Below are 21,557 nucleotides of genomic sequence, written 5' to 3' on the forward strand. Positions count from 1 at the left end.
TTTGCTTTGCATGATAGCGTTTTAACTTGCACTTGTAGATGTAGTGACAAACTGTATTAACTGACAGTGGTTTTCTGAAGTGTTCCTGAGCCCACGCAGTAAGATCCTTTACACAATTATGTTGGTTTTTAATGCAGTGCCGCCTGAGGGATTGAAGGTCACGGGCATTCAATGTTTGTTTTCGGCTTTGCCGCTTACGTGTAGAAAGTTCTCCAGATTCTCTGAATCTTCTGATTATATTATGGACTGTAGATGATGAAATCTGTAAATTCCTTACAATTGAACGCTGAGAAACATTGTTAAACTGTTGGAGTATTTTTTTCACACAGTTGTTCACAAAGTGTTGCTCCTCGCCCCATCTTTGCTTGTGAATGGCTGAGGCTTTTGGGGATGCTCCTTTTATACCCAATCATGACACTCACCTGTTTCCAATTAGGTGTTCTTTGAGTATTTATCAACTTTCCCAGTCTTTTGTTGCCCTGTCCCAACTTTTTTGAAATGTGTTGCAGGCATCCATTTCAAAATGAGCAAATATTTGCACAAAAACAACAAAGTTTATCAGTTTGAACATTAAATATCTTGTCTTTGTGGTGTATTCAGTTGAATATAGGTTGAAGAGGATTTGCAAATCATTGTATTCTGTTTTTATTTACATTGTACACAATTCATTGGAACTGGGGTTGTAGTACCCATTATTGGATTGCTTGTGTGGCGATGTCTGCATTGATGTCATTGCTGCTAGCAAGAGTAAGGTTACACAAATTTCTCACCACGTGGATGTTTCAGCAGTCTCTGTTACAGCAAAGGCTCGAAACGGCCATTTGTCAACACAGCCCAACTGTATGTGGACATTAAACTGAAAAGACTGCAACATACATGTTTTCTCAGAAAATCTCCCCACTTCTTCAGCAGTTTCCTCCCTTGATAATCACCTCCTGGGTTGACGGATCTGGAAATTCCAGCTACATGGTTTTACTCCGGCAGTCTTTCTCTGCTTGCTACAGTCTGGTCTATAAGTAGCTGGACAGCAACACAATTTCTATAGACTTGTCTTTGTACGCATCCATAATGGAGTTGAAATGAAACACTGTTGATGTGCTTCTAGTGTAGACTTTCAGCTTTAATTCAAAGGGCTTAACAGAAGTATAACATTAACCGTTTAGGAATTGGAGCCTTTTGATTTCACCCATTTTAGAGCCCATAAATAGTTGGACAAACTATATATAATGCAACTCATCACTTTTACAACAACTTTTATGTAGACAAGTCGGGGCATGGAGACATGAACATTTCTAGGCAACTGAATGGGACTTTGGCTTTGTTTACATCAGTCATTAAGAAATACAAATTGTATGATATTGAGCTTGCACAGTTGACTGAGTAGATTTTTATCCAGCCACTGCAGAACTGTTCATGAACTTCATGTGACTTATAGTTTTTAAACTTCTTAGGTCTAAGTCTGCAAATGAGATCATTTAAAATGTGGAGGTAAGTACAAAGAGTGAGTGCATCGGGTCTTTCATCCACTCATGAGCTGCCAAATCAGCTGCGCATAATACCACTGCTTAGCACTGCCATTTAATGCCTCCTTGTAGGAACTTTTGTTTGCCCCTTCCCCTTTCCGATCTCTTCCTTTGTGCTTTAAAAATCCAACTATTTAGCTGAAAAGAAAGTCATTGCTGTGTGTTACTCTGAAATACTGAGTTGCAAATCACCTTGGAAACAAATTGTCACAAACATGTAGGAATCTTCCGTTATATGCAGCACGATGTGAAATACACGTGACGTAAAGGGCCTTTCACCCAAGTTCACATTGGTCTAAAACCAAGCTACGCGCAAACTGTATCGTGGAGTAACACGTCAAAAACTGCCAGTGCGCAACCCTTGCAGTGAGAGTGTACAGCTGTTTAGCCTAATTGAACTTTGACCACAGTGCACTGTGACTTGATTAATTTCTGATTACTCTGCATTTTGAAGTAACACAAAAAACGAAAATTTCTTACATTGGAGAACTTGAAATTAATAAAACTTGAAGTTTAACAAAAAAACATTTCTTACATTAGAAATCTTTGATGTTCCTCTGTAAATTAATATCATAACTTGTCGTTGTTGCTTCAGATGAGATGATTTAACATAATATACCTTGGACATTTAATTTTAGACAAAATGGTATGAAAAGGCACATGCACATTTTTAAGCTTGATAGCTTTATTCATCCATATCTGCATTTTGGCGAGGAAAATTTTTACTTGCTTTGATTTTGAAGGCGATGCTGTGATCTTTGTGGAATCAGTAGATGCACTAATTGGGTACTGCAGTCTCATTTGAGGGCAGGTGCTAAAGGGTTAAAATATGACACAATAATCCTCCATTCGGGGACAGACCTTGTATGTTCCCATCAGAAAAATGGCACGTTTTTTGGGCAAATTACACGGCAAACAAAGTGAAAATGCAAAGAAAAAGTGACGACGTGGTGGAATGTGGACATGTGTTGCAGTTTGTTTATGACCCGGTGTCACCGCCCTAAATATCGTCCCACCTGCCTTCGTTTCGCATGCGTCATTAGCTGCGGTTCACGGATTATCACCTCGTTTCTGCTTAAAACTGCACTCCAGTCTTCATCTGTCTCAGCAACAGATATCTGATGCTTTTGCACAACAATCATTTCCACATTAATTCAGCATTATTTCATCATAAAAGACGGAAGAAGCGATCAGAGCGTCACAGCTACATGAGCTGCTAGCTGATGCATTCACTGCGCGTCAGTCATTTCAAAGTTTCGCCTTGTTTCACCTTGTTTCTGTTTAAAACTGACTTTAGAATGATTTAAGAAGTTTTACCTTGTCATCTGATGAGTAATAATCACATTAATCCTTTTGACCGCTTGGATGAAGAAGCTCTGTCTTAGACGAGCGGCTCAGCTCCAAAATGACGCATGCGCAGTGGAGTCAGGGTGGACCGTTCGGTCTGCGACACCAGAGCTCAAACATGTCGAGACGGTTGTGCAGGTGAGAGAGCGCAGCTGCTCTGGCTAGCTGTGTAAACTAACACTTACCAGCACAACCTCTCCCATTTACCTTGTCTTACCTTCCCCACTGGGAACCAAAAAAACTGCAGTTTTCGGGACTGCTTCGGTGACTGCAGCCGAAAATAAAATGGTACACTATCTTACCGTGTGAAGTTATGCTGTATTTCTGCTGTGCAATGGCACGCTGTCCCCAGAAGTGGTGAAATCCCACGATATGACGTAAGGCTTCAAACGAGACTGCGCTGTCCTATTACAGCACTAGAGAAGCTGAGTGAGGAATCTGACGAACTGTCTATGCAGTTGTCCTGGATTAACACTAAGGTCCATGCTTTCAGTGAATTCCTGGACTCAGCCATCAGGATTGTGTCTGTGGGATAAAAGTTTTGAATATTTTATATTCACTCGCTGCACATTAGAAAATATAAAATTGTAGAGATTCCTCCCACTTTCAGGGGAAGAATTTTTCATCATTTAAAAGTGTAATGCATTTTGTTAAACAGCTCAATGGCTGAAAGAAAGGATTTTCTTTCACCAAAACATCAAATCGAGACTTGCATCTCAGATGTACCTTCTGGCAAATTGTAACTGAACTTTCAGGTCTTCTTTTTAAGAAAATCCTCTGCTATACTACTTCGTCATGGAGCTGTATAACTGGGGGTGCAAATCATGCACTATGCACAGTTTCTCCAATCACAGCCAGAGAAGCCTATCACTTCTTCAGGGTTGTCTGTGTGTCTTGGTGGCTTTCCTCACTCTTTTACTTGTTGCACAGTCACACATGTTGTTTTAGAACTGTCTGCTCCATGCAGATTTACCATAGTGTCATACTGTTTGTATTTCTTCATAACTGATATACATAAAGTCCAAAACATATTCAGTGACTTGGAAATGTTCATGTATCCATCCCCTGACTTGTTTGAAGCAAACTGGCAATAAAATTGATTTACAGGTATTATACCAGAGGGGCCCATTACTTATGCAATCTTGGCTTTTATATTTTTAATTAATATATATCAAGTTGTAGAGATTTGCTTTGTTTGAATCTAAGGAAGATGATTTTAGAAATGTTTATATTGAGAAGCCTGATTTACTTTTTGTATTTGAAATGGCATAAATACATTAAAATGTGTGAAATACCAAGGGGCCGAATACTTTTGCAAGGCACTGTAAGTGGTATGAACTGACAGCGTTGCCGAGATGGTGGGAAAATATTTAGAAATAATGGCAGCTGCAGCCAAAGTGATGCCCTTGTTACTGAAATTGCTCCTGGCATAGAGATTTATGGAGTCCCATGTCAGTACCTTTTAATATTGATTATGAAGCTATAGTCTTCGTAATGCGTTAGAAACAAGAATAGTGATTGTGTATTAAATTATTGGCTTGGCTTCCCAGTGAAAGTCCAGCTGAGTCCAAGGGCGAGTTCAGCATTAAATATGTTTGCATAGTGCGATACAAACTGATTGCACATCATAAATCAATTCTAAAAACTTCAATTTCATCTTACCAGCCACATACATAATGGGGAAAAAATGGTTCTCTTACAAATAGTAACGTGTAATATTTGGGTTGAAATGCACCACCTTTGTAATCAGACTTTTGAGGAAGCATTGACAAACCATGTGATGATGTTTGCAGTGAAAGCTGATGACTGACACATGTTCCTTGCTTTTTTTTTTCTCTCCGTAGTCATTGCATTAGTCAGATCTTGGAGAGTGTCAATCATATCCACCAGCATGATATTGTGCACAGAGACCTCAAGGTGAGTGGCTGCTCGTTGCCATGACAACCACACACTTGCACACACACAATTCAGTCCGTGACCATGGCAACGCACAGATGGCTCTCTGTTGCTCCTTATTTCTTTTTGTTCACTCGCTGCATTTCTGCTTTCATGCTCTTTATTTTTACCCAGCATCCCTCTTCCAGCTACTTTTGTTGGTCTTTCTTCCTCTGTGCATTGTCAGAACGGTTGCGCTTGCTTGTCCTTGACCAGAACAGCCATACGGGGGGGAGGGATTGCTGTTCATGTTGAGCTGATGGACGCTTTGTTGCAAGGAAGAGATGGGAACTTGCATATACACGCACTGGAACACACACACACACACACACTTTGGGCTATTGAGACGGGAGTCTAATGTGGCAGAGGAGGTGAAGACATTGATGCGCTGCAGGAGTTGCCAAGACGACTCATGTGACATCACACCATCCACAGAGCAGCGCAGCAGGGGCTTGGTGTCGTCCCAAATTGTTAGTGTTGAAATGAAGTGAAAGCTCATTACTTCATCTTAATGCAGAGTTATGGGGTTGTAATAATCCTGATAGGTTTGACAACAAAGACGGAAAAGTGTAAACAGGGGAAAATGATGGGGTGGGGGAGCGATCATCCACACAAAAATGTAAGCCACACACGCATGCATTTCTGTGTCAGTGTGTGCACATGTAGTCGTGGTTGAAGAATAACGTTACCTCCATTGCTGCCTATCTGATTTGTTGGCCTTTTATCCTGAGTGGGCTTTTACTGCGGCCCTTTATGTCCTCCTGCCCAAACAGCGGCCATTTAAAACACTGCCACACATGCTGCCTCTTGCTAAGTACACTTTCCTTTTAGCATGCAGTCTACAGCGCTCCCTAAATGACTCCCGAGTGGTTTCTATGGCTACAGACCCATGTCCATATAAGGCTTTGTGGAGATTCTAAACCACCCATTCTCTTCTTCTTCCTCTGGCTCGCCATTGCTTTTGTCACACCTATACTGCACCCCTACTCCAAATCCATTTAAGCGCTATATTGAACACAACACTTGTAATCATTCATTAAGCAGGTGCTGGATAAAGAGGAAGCAGGTTTACAAAAGAACGTCTCTGACTGTCTGCATACATCATGTCTGTATTTCAGCCTGAAAACCTGTTGTTGGCCAGTAAGATGAAGGGGGCTGCAGTGAAGCTGGCAGACTTTGGTCTGGCTATTGAGGTGCAAGGAGACCAGCAGGCTTGGTTTGGTAAGAAACCAGTAAATGTACTGCCTCAGACATGTAGAATGTTATCTCATGTGTTGTTTCATTCTAGTATTTAATAGTAGGGGTTGGCCAACTTGAAAATGTCATGTCTGTGTTGACTAACAAACACGTCACCTCATGTGTTTTGTTTTGTTTTTTTGTCGTCATGGATTCCATAACTTTTCAGATTAGCAATAAAAGGGGAGAGAATCTCAGCCATCACTGAAACTTGGCCCAGTGGGCTCAGGATGACACAGGGAAAATATTGCACATGTTCTGTCCTCAGCTCCTGATATTTCAGTGATTCTTCCTGTGCTTGGATCCTGACATGCACTGAGCCTGCAGCAGTGCAAGGCACCAGAGGCTGTCTCCTGTTAACATGCTGCTTTCATGTGACCGCACATCTGTTTTGATTTCACTTTAACTCTCAAAGATGTATGCAGTTACTTTAAAAACACTTCACCAGGATAATAAATCTGCATTTCACACTATTCTATAAACTTTGCAATTAAACCACAGTTCACATGCATGCTATCAGCTATTATCTGTTACACCACTAAAATCTCAACAAGAGAAAATTGACGTGTAAGATTCAGCTTGCCGTGTGTGTGTGAAAGAGAGGGAGAGACTGAGCATGTTTTTGTGCTAAACTCTCCTTATTCATGGACAGGCAGAAGACATCTGGCTACTGGTTTTAGAAGTTTAGGGTATCATATTGTATTTTCCAGTACAGCACTCACTTATTTGCTGTCTGCTGGTTCCTTACATGAAAAAACTGAGTCACCATTTCATATCCAGTTTGCATGTTACACAGTACCCTGGTGTATCTCTTTCTTGGTGTCACATCCTGTAAATGGTGTCACATCCTCTAAGTTGTCCTGGGTGACACAAGGCTTTTACTTATTCAGCGGACTTCCGCTACCCTCCAAATTGATGCACTGAAATGAAAATATGCTTAATGGAACCACATGTATATAAAAAGCAAACAAAGACCTCCCCCTTACTCTTGAATATCGCAGAAAACCTTGTACATATAAGGTGGCATTTCAGGCGATTGGAAAAAGCTTTATTTCGCAAAACTGAAATTGAAACACTTTTTCTGCTTATTACAGTCACATGACGTACAGAATAAGTTGCATGACATTCTAAAGCACATGGCGCAATACATGTGGAAGGAGCAAGAGTTGGAGAGCTTACTAAACCATGTGGGTTTAAAAAAAAAAGGTAATATTTAGCAGGACTTGCACTCCTGTTGCCATGAATGTTGGAATTACAGATTCTAAAACTGTTTTTATGTCTTTTGGTTTTGTTTTTTGTTTTTTTTCTATGTCTGAAGATATAATGCATACAAACCTGCAGTGCAGGGGAAATATGGCCAAATATCAAAGTGGCTCAACTAAAGGTCCATAAATGAAATATAACATCAGCAGCAGTGTCTGAGGTCCTTTGCCTGAACAGTGCAGTAATACAAATATGAACTGTCATTTTATGTTGACATGGAACTGCACTAGCTAGGGAGTTAACCCAGTGCTTGAGGAAATTCCTGTTTCTTTCCATCCTTGGAGGCAGTGTTGGGGCCAGTAGCTGTGTGTGTCCTCCAAGAGATGTACCTCTTGTCATGCTCCTGGAACAAAGTCACGGTTGTCATTCTCTTCCCGGTTAAACTGCTGGTTTTGTTTTCCTGGGTATCTGCAATAAAAACATAAAAAATTAATGTAACTATACATAAAATGTTACAATCACATTTTTTATCCGCATTATATCATGTATAAAATATGCTATGTACATGAATTGCCTGATCCTCATTTGGTTGTACAGGATCAAGCAGGCTTTCATGCTGAGCTTGAAAGTGGAGGGGTGATGCTGCATGGTAGTTAACATAACCTGGAATCTGTTAACCAGGATGCCAAAGGCATTTTTCTACTACCCTCCTTGCTCTGGAAAGCCTGTAGTTCAAGATGCGTTCTTCATTTGTCAAACCCCAGAGGGCATATGGCTTCATCTTTGTTGGCCATATGGGGAATTGTCCCTGATGGACGGCACATCCTGGCTGTCGTTGGGAAGAGGCTCAGAGTCAAGAAAACCAAGGGTACCATTTTTAAGGCTTTTCTTAAGGTCACTGTGATTATATACCTGCACATCTGATGCTGATCCAAAACTACCGATATCTGCCCAAATGAATTTGTAGTCGGCATCCACATGGGCCAGTAGAACAATGGGGTAGAATCCTTTGTAGTTGAAGTATTGGGACCCAGTCATAGAAGGACAGCGGCAGGCCACGTAAAGTTCCATCTTTGGAAGAACCTGTCAGCTATGGTGCGCCAACCATCAGGAGTACTTTGGGAAATCATGACCTCTTTTACATATTCATCAATAATGGCTTGACATACTTCTCTGACCACTATGGACTGAGTGTTGTGAGGGGCCCTGCAGCAAAGCATGTTCATTACCAGAGGCAAGGTGACGCAAAGCCAGGTCCAGCTTCATGCCAAGTTCAAGCGGCTCCCTGAACAGGGTGTACTGCTTGGTTATCCTTGGACCCACTCTGTCTAGCAGCTCGTCAAACATCACTGCAGGTATACGCAGGAAGTTGGTGAAGGATGCGTGGTACTCCTTGAGGAGTTCCACCATGAGCTGGTCATGCATGCCAAAGTTCCATCACCTCCCGATCCATGTTTTCACCCAGGTCCTTCTTCTTTCATCTCTTCTTCTCCTGGCTCTTTTGGCACGCAGCAGGTGCAGTGTCAAATTCACGAGATCATTCTGATGTTGACATCTAGTAGGTATTCTTGTTGCCTTGCTGGATCCTGCATGTCCATTCACCACGGAGTCTGAAGACTACTGGATTCCTCTTCCCAAACCCTATTTTTAATCACTGTCGATATGGAATTCCGGTAGATGACACTTTCAGTAAGTTCTGTGGTAGTCTAAAACGCGTCAAATAAGTTGCACATAAGTTCACAGTATGTTACTCATTGGTTATAAATAAGTTTTGGGTAGGCTTAACATTATCTAGACATATTTCCACTTATGAGTCACTTACAAGTAACGTGTGTGGACGTGTGCATAACTTCCCTACAACTTATGTCACGGCATACGTCAGAAATATTGTGAATGCCAAAACAATTTGAGCTACTCACCGTATGACAACATATACAATCCCTGGCAAAAATTATGGAATTACCAGCCTTGGAGGATGTTCATTCAGTTGTTTAATTTTGTAGAAAAAAAGCAGATCACAGACATGACACAAAACTAAAGTCATTTCAAATGGCAATTTTCTGGCTTTAAGAAACACTATAAGAAATCAGGAAAAAAAATTGTGGCAGTCAGTAACGGTTACTTTTTTAGACCAAGCAGAGGGAGAAAATATGGAATCACTCAATTCTGAGGAAAAAATTATGGAATCATGAAAAACAAAAGAACGCTCCAACACATCACTAGTATTTTGTTGCACCATCTCTGGCTTTTATAACAGCTTGCAGTCTCTGAGGCATGGACTTAATGAATGACAAACAGTACTCTTCATCAATCTGGCTCCAACTTTCTCTGATTGCTGTTGCCAGATCAGCTTTGCAGGTTGGAGCCTTGTCATGGACCATTTTCTTCAACTTCCACCAAAGATTTTCAGTTGGATTACGATCCGGACTAACTGTAGGCCATGACATTGACCCTATGTGTCTTTTTGCAATGAATGTTTTCACAGTTTTTGCTCTATGGCAAGATGCATTATCATCTTGAAAAATGATTTCATCATCCCCAAACATCCTTTCAATTGATAGGATAAGAAACGTGTCCAAAATATCAACGTAAACTTGTGCATTTATTGATGATGTAATGGCAGCCATCTCCCCAGTGCCTTTACCTGACATGCAGCCCCATATCATCAATGACTGTGGAAATTTACATGTTCTCTTCAGGCAGTCATCTTTATAAATCTCATTGGAACGCACCAAACAAAAGTTCCAGCATCATCACCTTGCACAATGCAGATTCGAGATTCATCACTGAATATGACTTTCATCCAGTCATCCACAGTCCACAGTTGCTTTTCCTTAGCCCATTGTAACCTTGTTTTTTCCTGTTTAGGTATTAATGATGGCTTTGGTTTAGCTTTTCTGTATGTAAATCCCATTTCCTTTAGGCGGTTTCTTACAGTTCGGTCACAGACGTTGACTCCAGTTTCCTCCCATTCGTTCCTCATTTGTTTTGTTGTGCATTTTTGATTTTTGAGACACATTGCTTTAAGTTTTCTGTCTTGACACTTTGATGTCTTCCTTGGTTTACCAGTATGTTTGCCTTTAACAACCTTCCCATGTTGTTTGTATTTGGTCCAGAGTTTAGACACAGCTGACTGTGAACAACCAACATCTTTTGCAACATTGCGTGATGATTTACTCTCTTTTAAGAGTTTGATAATCCTCTCCTTTGTTTCAATTGACATCTCTCGTGTTGGAGCCATGATTCATGTCAGTTCACTTGGTGCAACAGCTCTCCAGGGTGTGATCACTCCTTTTTAGATGCAGACTAACGAGCAGATCTGATTTGATGCAGGTGTTAGTTTTGGGGATGAAAATTTACAGGGTGATTCCATCATTTATTCCTCAGAATTGAGTGAGTCCATATTTTTTTTCCCTCTGCTTGGTCTAAAAAGTAACTGTTACTGACTGCCACAATTTTTTTTTTTCCTGATTTGTTATAGTGTTTCTTAAAGCCAGAAAGTTGCCATTTGAAATGACTTTAGTTTTGTGTCATGTCTGTGATCTGCTTTTTTTCTACAAAATTAAACAACTGAATGAACATCCTCCGAGCCAGGTGATTCCATAATTATTGCCAGGGGTTGTATCAGCATGCTTCAACATGCTCATAACTTACACAGAACTTACCCATAACTTATTAGATGTATGCCAGCATTTTTAATACTTTTGGCATACTCTGCCGAAATTAAGGTGTGGCAGGGCCTTTAAGTGCATAGGGGCAGGACGTGGAATGCAGTTTTTGTCAGTCCCCCATATTGCTCTTGGTGTGGCCTCCTTCTATGGCCTCCCATGCTCTGAAAAAGGTCTCAAGGTAGAGGCAAGATTACCGAAACACTGCTGATATTACAGCGTGGCAAACAGTGTGCCATAATCACATGGTCATTGACTAATTGGCGTCAAGTTCAGCATATCATTCCAGAGCAGTGAGGTTGACTGACTATACTGTGCAACCCATACAAGATCGTTTGCACAGTCAGATATTTGTGATAAGAAAATCAGAGCTGAATAAGCTGTGGGTCTGTATAGATACATTTCAGCCACCTGTGGAGCAAGTAAAGAATAAACTGAGTGCTGCTTAAGAGGCTCCCAAACACTTTACTGTTCATGCTTAGGTCATTGTGCCTTCGCTCACAGCATTTGGCTGATGATCAAGCAAGGACTCTTTAACTAATGGGCATTTACTTGTGACCCTACATTAATCATAATGTGTCTAGTCAAAATCTGGTCCAGCAGGTTCACATAACTGCACAAATATGGCTTTTATCAGAGCCTCGATATTAATGTCTTCTCGCTGTTTTTTGTCAGGGTTTGCCGGCACTCCTGGGTATCTCTCTCCTGAAGTCCTGAGGAAGGACCCCTATGGGAAACCAGTAGACATTTGGGCTTGTGGTGAGTATTGAAACTCTATTTTGGACACAACCTATTTTCAGTCAGCTTTATGGTCCGGTCACATGGCACACGGCGTTAGCTGAATGAAGGAAAAAAGTCACAAAGCCACAAACCATCAAGAAAAAGTGGAGGAATGAGCCAACACTTGACCGATCACCAAAAAGCCTGAAGTGCAGAGCGCATAAAAGACCGAAAGTAACAAAAGAAAAACGAAGCAAACGACGACTGTGACATTGTGATCATTTCTGCAACGGGTCTGTGGTCTCCACAGCCACCTGCAGCTGTGTTGTCTTGACAACGACATGTGCGCGCACATACATGTTGCAGCCATAGACAGCTGCAACTCTGAAAGTGTACGAAAGTCCAGATTTCTTGTTTCATTTTGGCTTCGGTGTCCTTCGTTAGTGCTGTGTGACTGGGACTTTAGTTCTTTAAGACACCAGATTTATTTGTTTTAACTATGAAATTAACCAACTGATTTAACAACTGTATTAACTTATATTGGATGTGGGGTGCACCCCCCCTTAAGGTTGTAGGTCTCATATTAGTAACAGATATCACACTTTCAGAAAACATATTCTTGAGTTATAACCTAGTTGTTATATAAATAATCAATTACTAATGTTTTTATACCATATCTTGAATTTATCAAGTCTTGTTATATGACCTCTTTCTCCCTTTCTTTTCCCCACTGTTTTCTGCTAGGTGTTATTCTCTACATCTTATTAGTAGGCTATCCTCCGTTCTGGGATGAAGATCAACACAAACTGTATCAGCAGATCAAAGCTGGTGCATATGATGTAAGCGTGCTTGCCTGTGTGTGCAAGGGGTTCTTTTTGTGCAAGGTGCAGTGCAGGGGTTTGCTAAGCAGTTTTAGAATGTTTAATAGTGTTGAATTGGGAACTGGTCTAAAGCTATTGATCCTATCAAGGCCTCACTGACGCATTGCGGAGGTGTGTGTGTGTGTAGTGTGTGGGGTGGGGGTGGAGGGATAGTCTGATGGGGTATCCTTCTTTCTCAGTCTCTGATAATCAGTTCTTACTGCAGTTTCTAGAGGGGAGATGTCAGGCTGAAATGTCTGAAGGGAATTTACTCTGTACAAAAACTTTTAAAGACCTGAACTAGGTGTATTGTGTTAATCCAAATAGAATCTTTGCAGATTTGTTCTGGCTCTAGCTAAGTATTCCCATACCATATGTATAAGACCTGGGACTCATTTATAAACCTAGAATCCACACTGCTCTTAAACCCATGTACATGTAAATACAGACATTTAAGCAGCAAATGCAAGTATTTTGGAGTTCATCAAATTAAAAGGCCATACGGGAAAAAAACATTTCTTATAGGCTGAACATTGATGTGCCAAATCAAGTGAAAATCAACTTCGTTTTAACTGTGTAATAGACATGTCTGCCACCTGCTGGATGTTTAGTGAATGCTGGTTGGATTATATGTAGAAAAGTAGGAACCAATTGTGCTTGAAATGACGTAGTTTGTCTACCACCTGCAGATCACTGGTTGTATTGTGCTTGTCAGTGCCTTCCTTCCACCATCACCCATCTTAGTGTTGGCATTAGCTATCAACTTAAGTTAGCTACTGTAATTAGAAACATGCCCTCACTACATGGGTAAATACAGAATGAAATATACAACCGAATGAGGGGAGAAAATAACACCAGAGTTAAAGAATGAATAGAAATTGTGGTTGGGGTTGATACCAAAACTATTCATCAGTACTACAAGTTAGTGATAGTAAAGTGCAAATGCTGCTCCAGAACATTTTGAAAGCTTTACAGATACAGCTTTATTTATTCCTTTTTGTGCAAACCATCACAGCACTTGGTAATCAGTGCTTCCAGCTGCTCCAGACTGCAGTACAGGACAACATGAAAACATGGGAAACACTCACAGATCTGAATGTCGTTGCACACATTTAGTTCTTATCTAGTGACATTTCATAAAGAATATTTCCGCACTTAAATCGATGTACGTCAAGCCTCAGACTGCTTTGAGTTAAGCAGAAAGCAGCATAGACTATCTGCTCCCTTGTATCTGCCAACATCTGTTTACTGTAAATGCCACTGTCATTCTAAATTAAAAGTTATCGTTGCATATGTAAAGTAGCATGACAGTTGCGACGACCACTGGTAGTTGGCAACAAAATAAATTGTTGTCATGTACTTGCACAAATGTGACCAGGTGAAATTTTAACTCACTTTGTTCGCAGTCTATAGCACTGCAACAGACTTGGACAGGGCTCAGTAAGTATTGGTTACACAGAGTATTGCGAGGTGCCTGTCTGCTGTGGGCAGGTCTGTGATCAATGCAAATATAATATACAACTATAACAAACATGTAAATTAAGACATCTATTCATTGATAAAGGTTGTTGATAAATACCACACTGCACAAAAAAAGTGCAACCAAATCATATTATGGTGTGACCAACTGAGAAAGCTGGTAGCATCAGTGTGACCAGTCGAAGTTGCAAAAGAGTATTTAAAATACTTGATGTGCTTCATCAATATATTATTTTAAAGGAACTGTTGTTAAAGACTTGATTTGATTCTCAGCTGCTCTTGGGAAATACCTTGAATGATTGTAGTGCTGTGCGATATGATTCCAAACCAATATCACAATTCAGCTTATTTGATTTATATAGTGCCAAATCACAACAACAGTTCCTCAAGATGCTTCACACAAGTAAGGTCTAACCTTACCAACTCCTTACCTTACCAATGAGGAAGAAACCTTAAGCAAACCAGACGCAGAGAGGTGACTGGGCTTTTACAAATTTTATAAGAATTTCTTACAAACAGAAGAAACAGATCAAATCAGAAGAGCAACAAAACAGTCCTTAATTTAAATGAAAAATTTCTTTTATGTAAAGTCAAACATACACACATTTTCTGTCTACGCACTGCATCTGAAAATTATTCACAGCGATTCACTTTTTCCACATTTTATGTTAAAGCCGTATTCTAAAATGGATTAAAAAAACTTTTTTTCCCCTCAGAATTCTACACATAATACCCCATAATGACAATGTCAGAAGTTTATTTTATTCTTGCAAATTTATTTATAAAATCTAAAAGAAATCACATGTACATAAGTATTCACAGCCTTTGCCATGAAGCTCAAAATTGAGCTCAGGTGCATCCTGTTTCCACTGATCATGCTTAAGAACTTTCTACAGCCTAATAGGAGTTCACCTGGAGTAAATTCAGTTAATTGGACATGATTTGGAAAGGCACACACCACTCTACTTATAAGGTCCCACATTTGACAGTGCATGTTAGAGCACAAACCAAGCATGAAGTCAGAGGAATTGTTGGTAGACCCCCGAGACAGGATTCTCTCGAGGCACAAATCTGAGGAAGGGTACAGAAACATTCCTGCTGTTTGAAGGTCCCAATAAGTACAGTGGCCTCATCATCTATAAATGATGTACCAAGCTTGTAGCATCATAATGAAGACTTGAGGCTGTAATTGCTGCCAAAGGTGCATCAACAAAGTATTGAGTAAAGGGTGTAAATGTGATTTTTTTTTTTTTTTTTTTTTATATATATAATTTTGCAAAAAATGAAGAAAAAAAAAACTCGTAGTCATTATGGGGTGTTGTGAGTAGAATTTTGAGGGGAAAAAATAATTGCCTTTTTGAAATAAGGCTGTAACATAACAAAATGTGGAAAAATTTAAGCACTGTGAATAATTTCCAGATAGTGTGCGTGTATTTATCAAGGTTTGGGTTTTTTGTTTTTGACAGTTCTGCATATCACATTCCAAACATTTAAACTTTAATTAAATGTAATTAATGTAGTTTAAAGTTAACCAATCATGATATACCAGGATCATGGTTTACTGCCAAAGAGGTTCAGAGACATTATTAAAAATAAATAAATTCGTGGTGCAACAATAATCAAAATTAATTGACTTAAGTGAGATTAAGTCGGTGAGAAGTTGTCAATTTCGATACATTTGTGTACTTGAAGAATTATGGAACATTGGAAATACATTGACCCAGGTCAGCTGTGCACATGCAGGTCTTCATATTGTTTCTTTGTGATCACGGTCAATCAGAATGGTGTTGTGTTTGCATGTGGACAAGATTCGCAATCCATCATCACTACTCTAAAAATTAAACATTGGTGGTCTTTACAATGAATTTAATATGTTAATGTTATATTATTTATGCAGGTATTTACATTCATATGAATAGCCTGTTAGCTTGCTGCACAGTTGAATGTACCTGAGCGTTAGTGTTGTGGCAACTCCTCTGTGCAGTCTGACGGTTTGTGCAGTGTGAGGCAGAGATAAGCAAACCATTGGTTCCCAAAACATGAGACAAACCAGTTTTGGTGCTCAGAGTAATTGAAGCTGCTTAAATTCGCCAAAATTTATTGGGTCATTGCTGCTTTGTAAAAATTTAGCAGAGGAGGCTTGCATAAATGAGCATTTAAACCATTAGATCTCAATATTCTATGAATGTTGTCTGGTATGTTGTAAAAATTATTTAATTTGTTGAGCAGTAAGTTGCATTAGATGGGTCGGTGTAAAATGTTGGTGTGTTTCAATACTTCAGCTTTAGCATTTACAAGTGTTTAACCTAAAAAAATGTGCATGTGTGGTCTAGTTTTTCAACATGTCCATGTTCTTTCAATTCATTATAAAGCTCAGCTTTTCTGAGAAGTGGATACACTAATTTCAAGCTGCTTTCTGAGCATAAGCAAGTCATAAATGAGACTCCAGGTGGCAGATGGTGTGGTCTAGTGAAAATACACAGGCTCCCAAGCAATCCTTACACAAGTATGCATTGTTTTCAATCCTCTTGTCACTTGTCCGTTCCATCCTTCACATAGTCTTGGCTCTCGTCTCCTTAGTTCCCCTCCCCAGAATGGGACACAGTGACTCCTGAGGCCAAGAACCTGATCAACCAGATGTTGACCATCAACCCAGCCAAGAGAATCACTGCCGAACAAGCACTAAAACATCCATGGGTCTGCGTAAGTACTCTCACACCCGTACAGAGACGGGATCTAAACACACATGGTGCTACACCAACATATGCAGAGTCAGTCTTTATAGCAGAATGACTGAAAGTACTGTGAAGTAAATGAGTACACATGGACAGAGAAAACTGTTGTTGTTTTACGGGCCTTAAGTCACCATAACTCTGTGCAAATAAATGTGTGCATGCATTGTTATAAAATGTTTCTGCTTGTTGCCCTCATGCAGCACCGTTCTACAGTGGCATCCATGATGCACAGACAGGAAACTGTTGAGTGTCTTCGCAAATTCAATGCTCGCCGAAAACTGAAGGTACTCCTCCTACACCCTTTTACCACTTTTTTTGTCTTATATTGTGCTCTTGTTTTTGTCCAAACTGCTGCCAGTATTGTAAAATTAACACCATTAATTCTACTTGCCCTCAATACATTTTTCTAAATTTGATAAATGCAAATGTGCACATCCTGTAACTGTCCTCTGAGATATATATTTAATTGCATTGATGTTTGTAGGAGATCTAACACTTTATTTGCGATTATCAGCGCACTTGAATGCTGGTTCATAGTTGGTTGCCTGTGCTCATTCTGAAAATCCTAGGCTTTGTTTGTGTCACTGCAATTTGTTTCCAGCCATAAATGCAAACTTGTGGATGAATCGCTTCTTTGTTTTGTTACATTATCTGAGATAATTTGACTAAGAAAATACATTTATTGGCCTCAGACATGTGAAGATGCAGTTAATGGTGCCTCTTCCCATAACACAACGACCACATCATAAATAAACTAATAGTCATTCAGACTTCACTATACGTGGCTGCTGAAGCCAGTGGTATTATTTTATTTCAAGCATCGAAATGGTAATAAAAGTGCTCTAAATGAATACAGAGCTGCGAGTCCAGAACTGAAATCTTAAATAGTGGTCATTCATTATACTTCCTTCACTTCTCTCCTTCTTCATCATCTTCTTCTTGTTCTTCTCCTCCAGGGAGCTATTCTCACCACCATGCTGGTGTCCAGAAACTTCTCAGGTGGGTGTGCCCTTCGCCCTCGGCCTCCCACGCAGCACATGCAGAGGGAGCGGAGGAATGAGAGTGGATAGAGTCCTCTGCACCTCTTTTAACTCCCTTATTGCACACACACTCACCCACTCGTGCTCAAATAATGTTTTTGTGTATGAACAGGAGTTTGCTTACAACACTAAAACAGATTTGAAATGTAAGTTGGTGTCAAGCTAGTGGAAGAATCAATATAATAATGCAAGTTAATGCTCACTGTGTTTTAAGGAGCTTAAATTGTGGTATTCAGTCAAGCGCATAATATGTGGGTTTCATTTGTGTCCTCGTCTCTAATATATTTTTCCCTTCTCTCTGGCGTGTGTGTGTGCGTGTGTGCGTGTTGTCTGCGCATTCATGCCTATTATGCTGCCCAGAGTGATTGTTTGAGCAACGGAAGTCTCAGCATTTTATTTTTATATACAGTTATTTATTTTGGTTCAAGTGTGTTCATTAAAATCACAAATGAAGGACTGTTAAATACTGGGTATATATAGATATACTATATATATATATATATTATATATATATTAGTGTGTGTATGTTCTCAGCCTGAGTCACTGGTCAGTCAATGATGACTGATTCCAACTTGATTTTGACTTCACACCAGGACCTGGAAGTCCACAGGGGTGTATGTATTGCTTGAGCCCATTTCTATCACACCTGGTTTGAGCCTGGTTAACTTTGCAGTGTGATATGTCTGGGCTGCTGCCAGCACAACCTGTAGCCTTCTAGATCCACAGCCAAACATCGCGAGGTAGACCTGCATAATTTATATATAGCCCCCACCCAACTCTAGTATTTCTGTCCAATAGTGGCCGGCAGCATACCAACTCTGCTGCTGCCGCCTCCTCAACTGCCACACTGGCTCAGGAAGGTACGTCCCAGAGACACGCCCATCCACGTCCTCTCTACACATACAGCTACTTTCTTAGTTGATAGAACGGGGTGGGCCTCTCCTCCTGTGCCTTCCTCTAACTCTTGCATGCAGCCTCTGCTAGCATCTTCGTCAACATTCACACACAGATGCTTGCGTGCTCATCTAAATTCATGTAAGGTCTGAATGATGCGTGTCTTTGCTATGATGCAAAGATGCATTCATCTATTGATTTTATTTTTGAGACAGTCATACACATCGACATCAATCAGTGGTAATGGCCCAGTTCACCCTTCATCCTTTTTTCCATTTAAATCTCACCACTACCCAACCTTGATCTTGTAATCCCCATTTCATCTCCCTAATTGGTTATCTGTCATCACCTCTGGGTTCCTCTGTCTTGACTTCCAGTTGACCCTGTATGTCCTTGTGCTTTTCCATGGCCTGAGCTGGAAGGATGAGCACAGGACAAGCAGACACAGGGGATGAGGAGGGGCATGTGTCTTAGGGACTAGAACTGACACTGCAGGGGGCCGGCAAGAGCTGGGTTGGCGTGCTGCCATCGTCAGACCTGGGTCTAGAGGGGTGAAAGGGTATGGTTTGAATTTTTTTTTTTTTTTTTTTTTAAGCTTTTATACAACACAGCGCAAATAGGGAGTTGTGGAAGTGAGGTGCAGTTAAATTTTTCATGCAGAGATGCAGTCTAAATACAGTGTAAAATGTAAATAAAAACAGAATACAATGATTTGCAAAACCTCTTCAACCTATATTCAATTGAATACACCACAAAGACAAGATATTTAATGTTCAAACTGATAAACTTTGTTTTTGTGCAAATATTTGCTCATTTTGAAATGGATGCCTGCAACATGTTTCAAAAAAGCTGGGACAGTGGTATGTTTACCACTGTGTTACATCACCTTTCCTTCTAGCAGCACTCAAGCATTTGGGAACTGAGGACACTAATTGTTGAAGCTTTGTAGGTGGAATTCTTCCCATTCTTGCTTGATGTATGACTTCAGTTGTTGAACAGTCTGGGGTCTCCGTTGTCGTATTTTGAATTTCATAATGCACCACACATTTTTAATGGCGACAGGTCTGGACTGCAGGTAGGCCAGTCTAGTACCTGCAGTCTTTTACTACAAAGCCACGCTGTTGTAACACGTACAGAATGTGGCTTGGTATTGTCTTGCTGAAATAAGCAGGGATTGTCCCTGAAAAGACGTTGCTTGGATGGCAGCATGTGTTGCTCCCAAAACCTGATGTCCATTCAGCATTGATGGTGCCATACCATCACAGATGATGGCTTTTGAACTTTGCGCTGGTAACAATTCTGGATGCTCGTTTTTCCTGTTTTGTCCAAGAGGACACAACATCCATGATTCCAAAAACAATTGAAATGTGCACTCATCAGACCAAGCACACTTTTCCACTTTGCGTCTGTCCATTTCAAATGAGCTCAGGCCCAGAGAAGGCGACGTTTCTGATGTTGTTGATGTATGGCTTTCAGTTTGCATAGTAGAGTTTTAACTTGCACTTGTAGATGTAACTGACAATGGTTTTCTGAAGTGTTTCCTGAGCCCACGCGGTAAGATCCTTTACACAGTTATGTCAGTGTTTAATGCAGTGCTACCTGCGGGATCGAAGGTCACAGACATTCAACGTTGATTTTCAGCCTTGCCGGTACATGTAAAATGTTCTCCCAGATTCTGAGTCTTCAGATTATATTATGGACTGTAGATGATGGAATTGAACGTTGAGAAACATTGTTCTTAAACTGTTGGACTGTTTTTCACACAGCTGTTCACAAAGTGGTGATCCTCGTCCCAGCTTTGCTTGTGAACAGCTGAGCCTTTTGGAGATGTTCGTTTTATACCCAGTCTTGACAGTCACCTGTTTCCAATTAACCTGTTCACCTGTGGAATGTTCCAAACAGGTGTAATTTGAGCATTCATCAACTTTCCCAGTCTTTTGTTGCCCTTATCCCAGCTTTTTTGAAATGTGTTGCAGCAAATATTTGCACAAAAACAAAAAACTGTCAGTTGACCATTAAATATCTTGTCTTTGCAGTGTATTCAATAGAATATAGGTTGAAAAGGATTTGCAAATCATTGCATTCTGTTTTTATATACATTTTACACAACGTCCCAACTTCATTGGAATTGAGGTTGTAAAAGGACCAATCCAGATCATAGAGATTTATTAGCAACTGGCTTTGTGGACACTACTCCAATTAATATCAGAAGCCTTCACCACACAGTGGGCCACCATGCTCATCGGACTCTATCAACACATGTACAACAGAATACCGCCCATCTGTGATGTGGCTCTGTGCACCATTTCACAGATCCCATGTTTTCATTTAAATACTCTTCGACATGAAATGAACGCCATAACGTAGTAGGTGGATCCAGATGAAGTGGTGGAAAGGTTTAAAACAAGACCGACTATGGAATTGCTGTTGGAGCCAGCTGTTGATACGCCAAGATTGTGCACTCTTTATGATAAATCCCTTGACGTTAATGCCATCTTCCCTTTTCTCCCTTCCTGTCGGTTTTGGTGTTTTGAAAAATGTTTCTGTTCTCCCTTGAAGAAATGCCATAAATCAGAATATCAGCAAGCTGTTTGTCAAACAAATCACCTCTCTCAGCATGAAGGATGGGAAAGTTTTTTTTTTTCTCCTCCAAAATGTTAAAAGCAATTCTTTTGTTACCCTGCTTTTTTTTTTTTTTTGGTATGTTTTTTTTGGGGGGGGGGGGGGGGGGGAGTGGTTAAAGGGTGGGTGAAGGTCGACGATTCCAATGGTGGCTCCATGGATTGAGTACATAGAAGTACAGTGTAGAGTGATTGGATTCTCTGTTGGTTTTTCAAAGTAGAGAATCTCATTTGCTTTACAGTGTCTATTAATTTCATCACCGCTAACTTAGATCTCCACTACAGGCAGTGAAGGT

General features: G+C 40.3%; 1 protein-coding gene across 1 annotated transcript in view; it reads left to right on the forward strand.

The window, feature by feature from the left end:
- LOC117531572 (calcium/calmodulin-dependent protein kinase type II subunit gamma-like) overlaps window positions 1-21,557 on the forward strand; it is a 156,828-nt gene that overhangs the window by 62,647 nt on the left and 72,624 nt on the right. The window contains exons 6-12 of the mRNA XM_034194694.1: window positions 4,715-4,787; window positions 5,924-6,026; window positions 11,588-11,671; window positions 12,377-12,471; window positions 16,552-16,674; window positions 16,907-16,990; window positions 17,663-17,705. Of these exons, the coding sequence (XP_034050585.1) occupies window positions 4,715-4,787; window positions 5,924-6,026; window positions 11,588-11,671; window positions 12,377-12,471; window positions 16,552-16,674; window positions 16,907-16,990; window positions 17,663-17,705 (605 nt within the window). The remainder of the gene's footprint in view (window positions 1-4,714; window positions 4,788-5,923; window positions 6,027-11,587; window positions 11,672-12,376; window positions 12,472-16,551; window positions 16,675-16,906; window positions 16,991-17,662; window positions 17,706-21,557) is intronic.

Source organism: Thalassophryne amazonica, chromosome 18 (assembly GCF_902500255.1).
Source record: "Thalassophryne amazonica chromosome 18, fThaAma1.1, whole genome shotgun sequence".
In the NCBI taxonomy this organism is placed as follows: Eukaryota; Metazoa; Chordata; class Actinopteri; order Batrachoidiformes; family Batrachoididae; genus Thalassophryne; species Thalassophryne amazonica.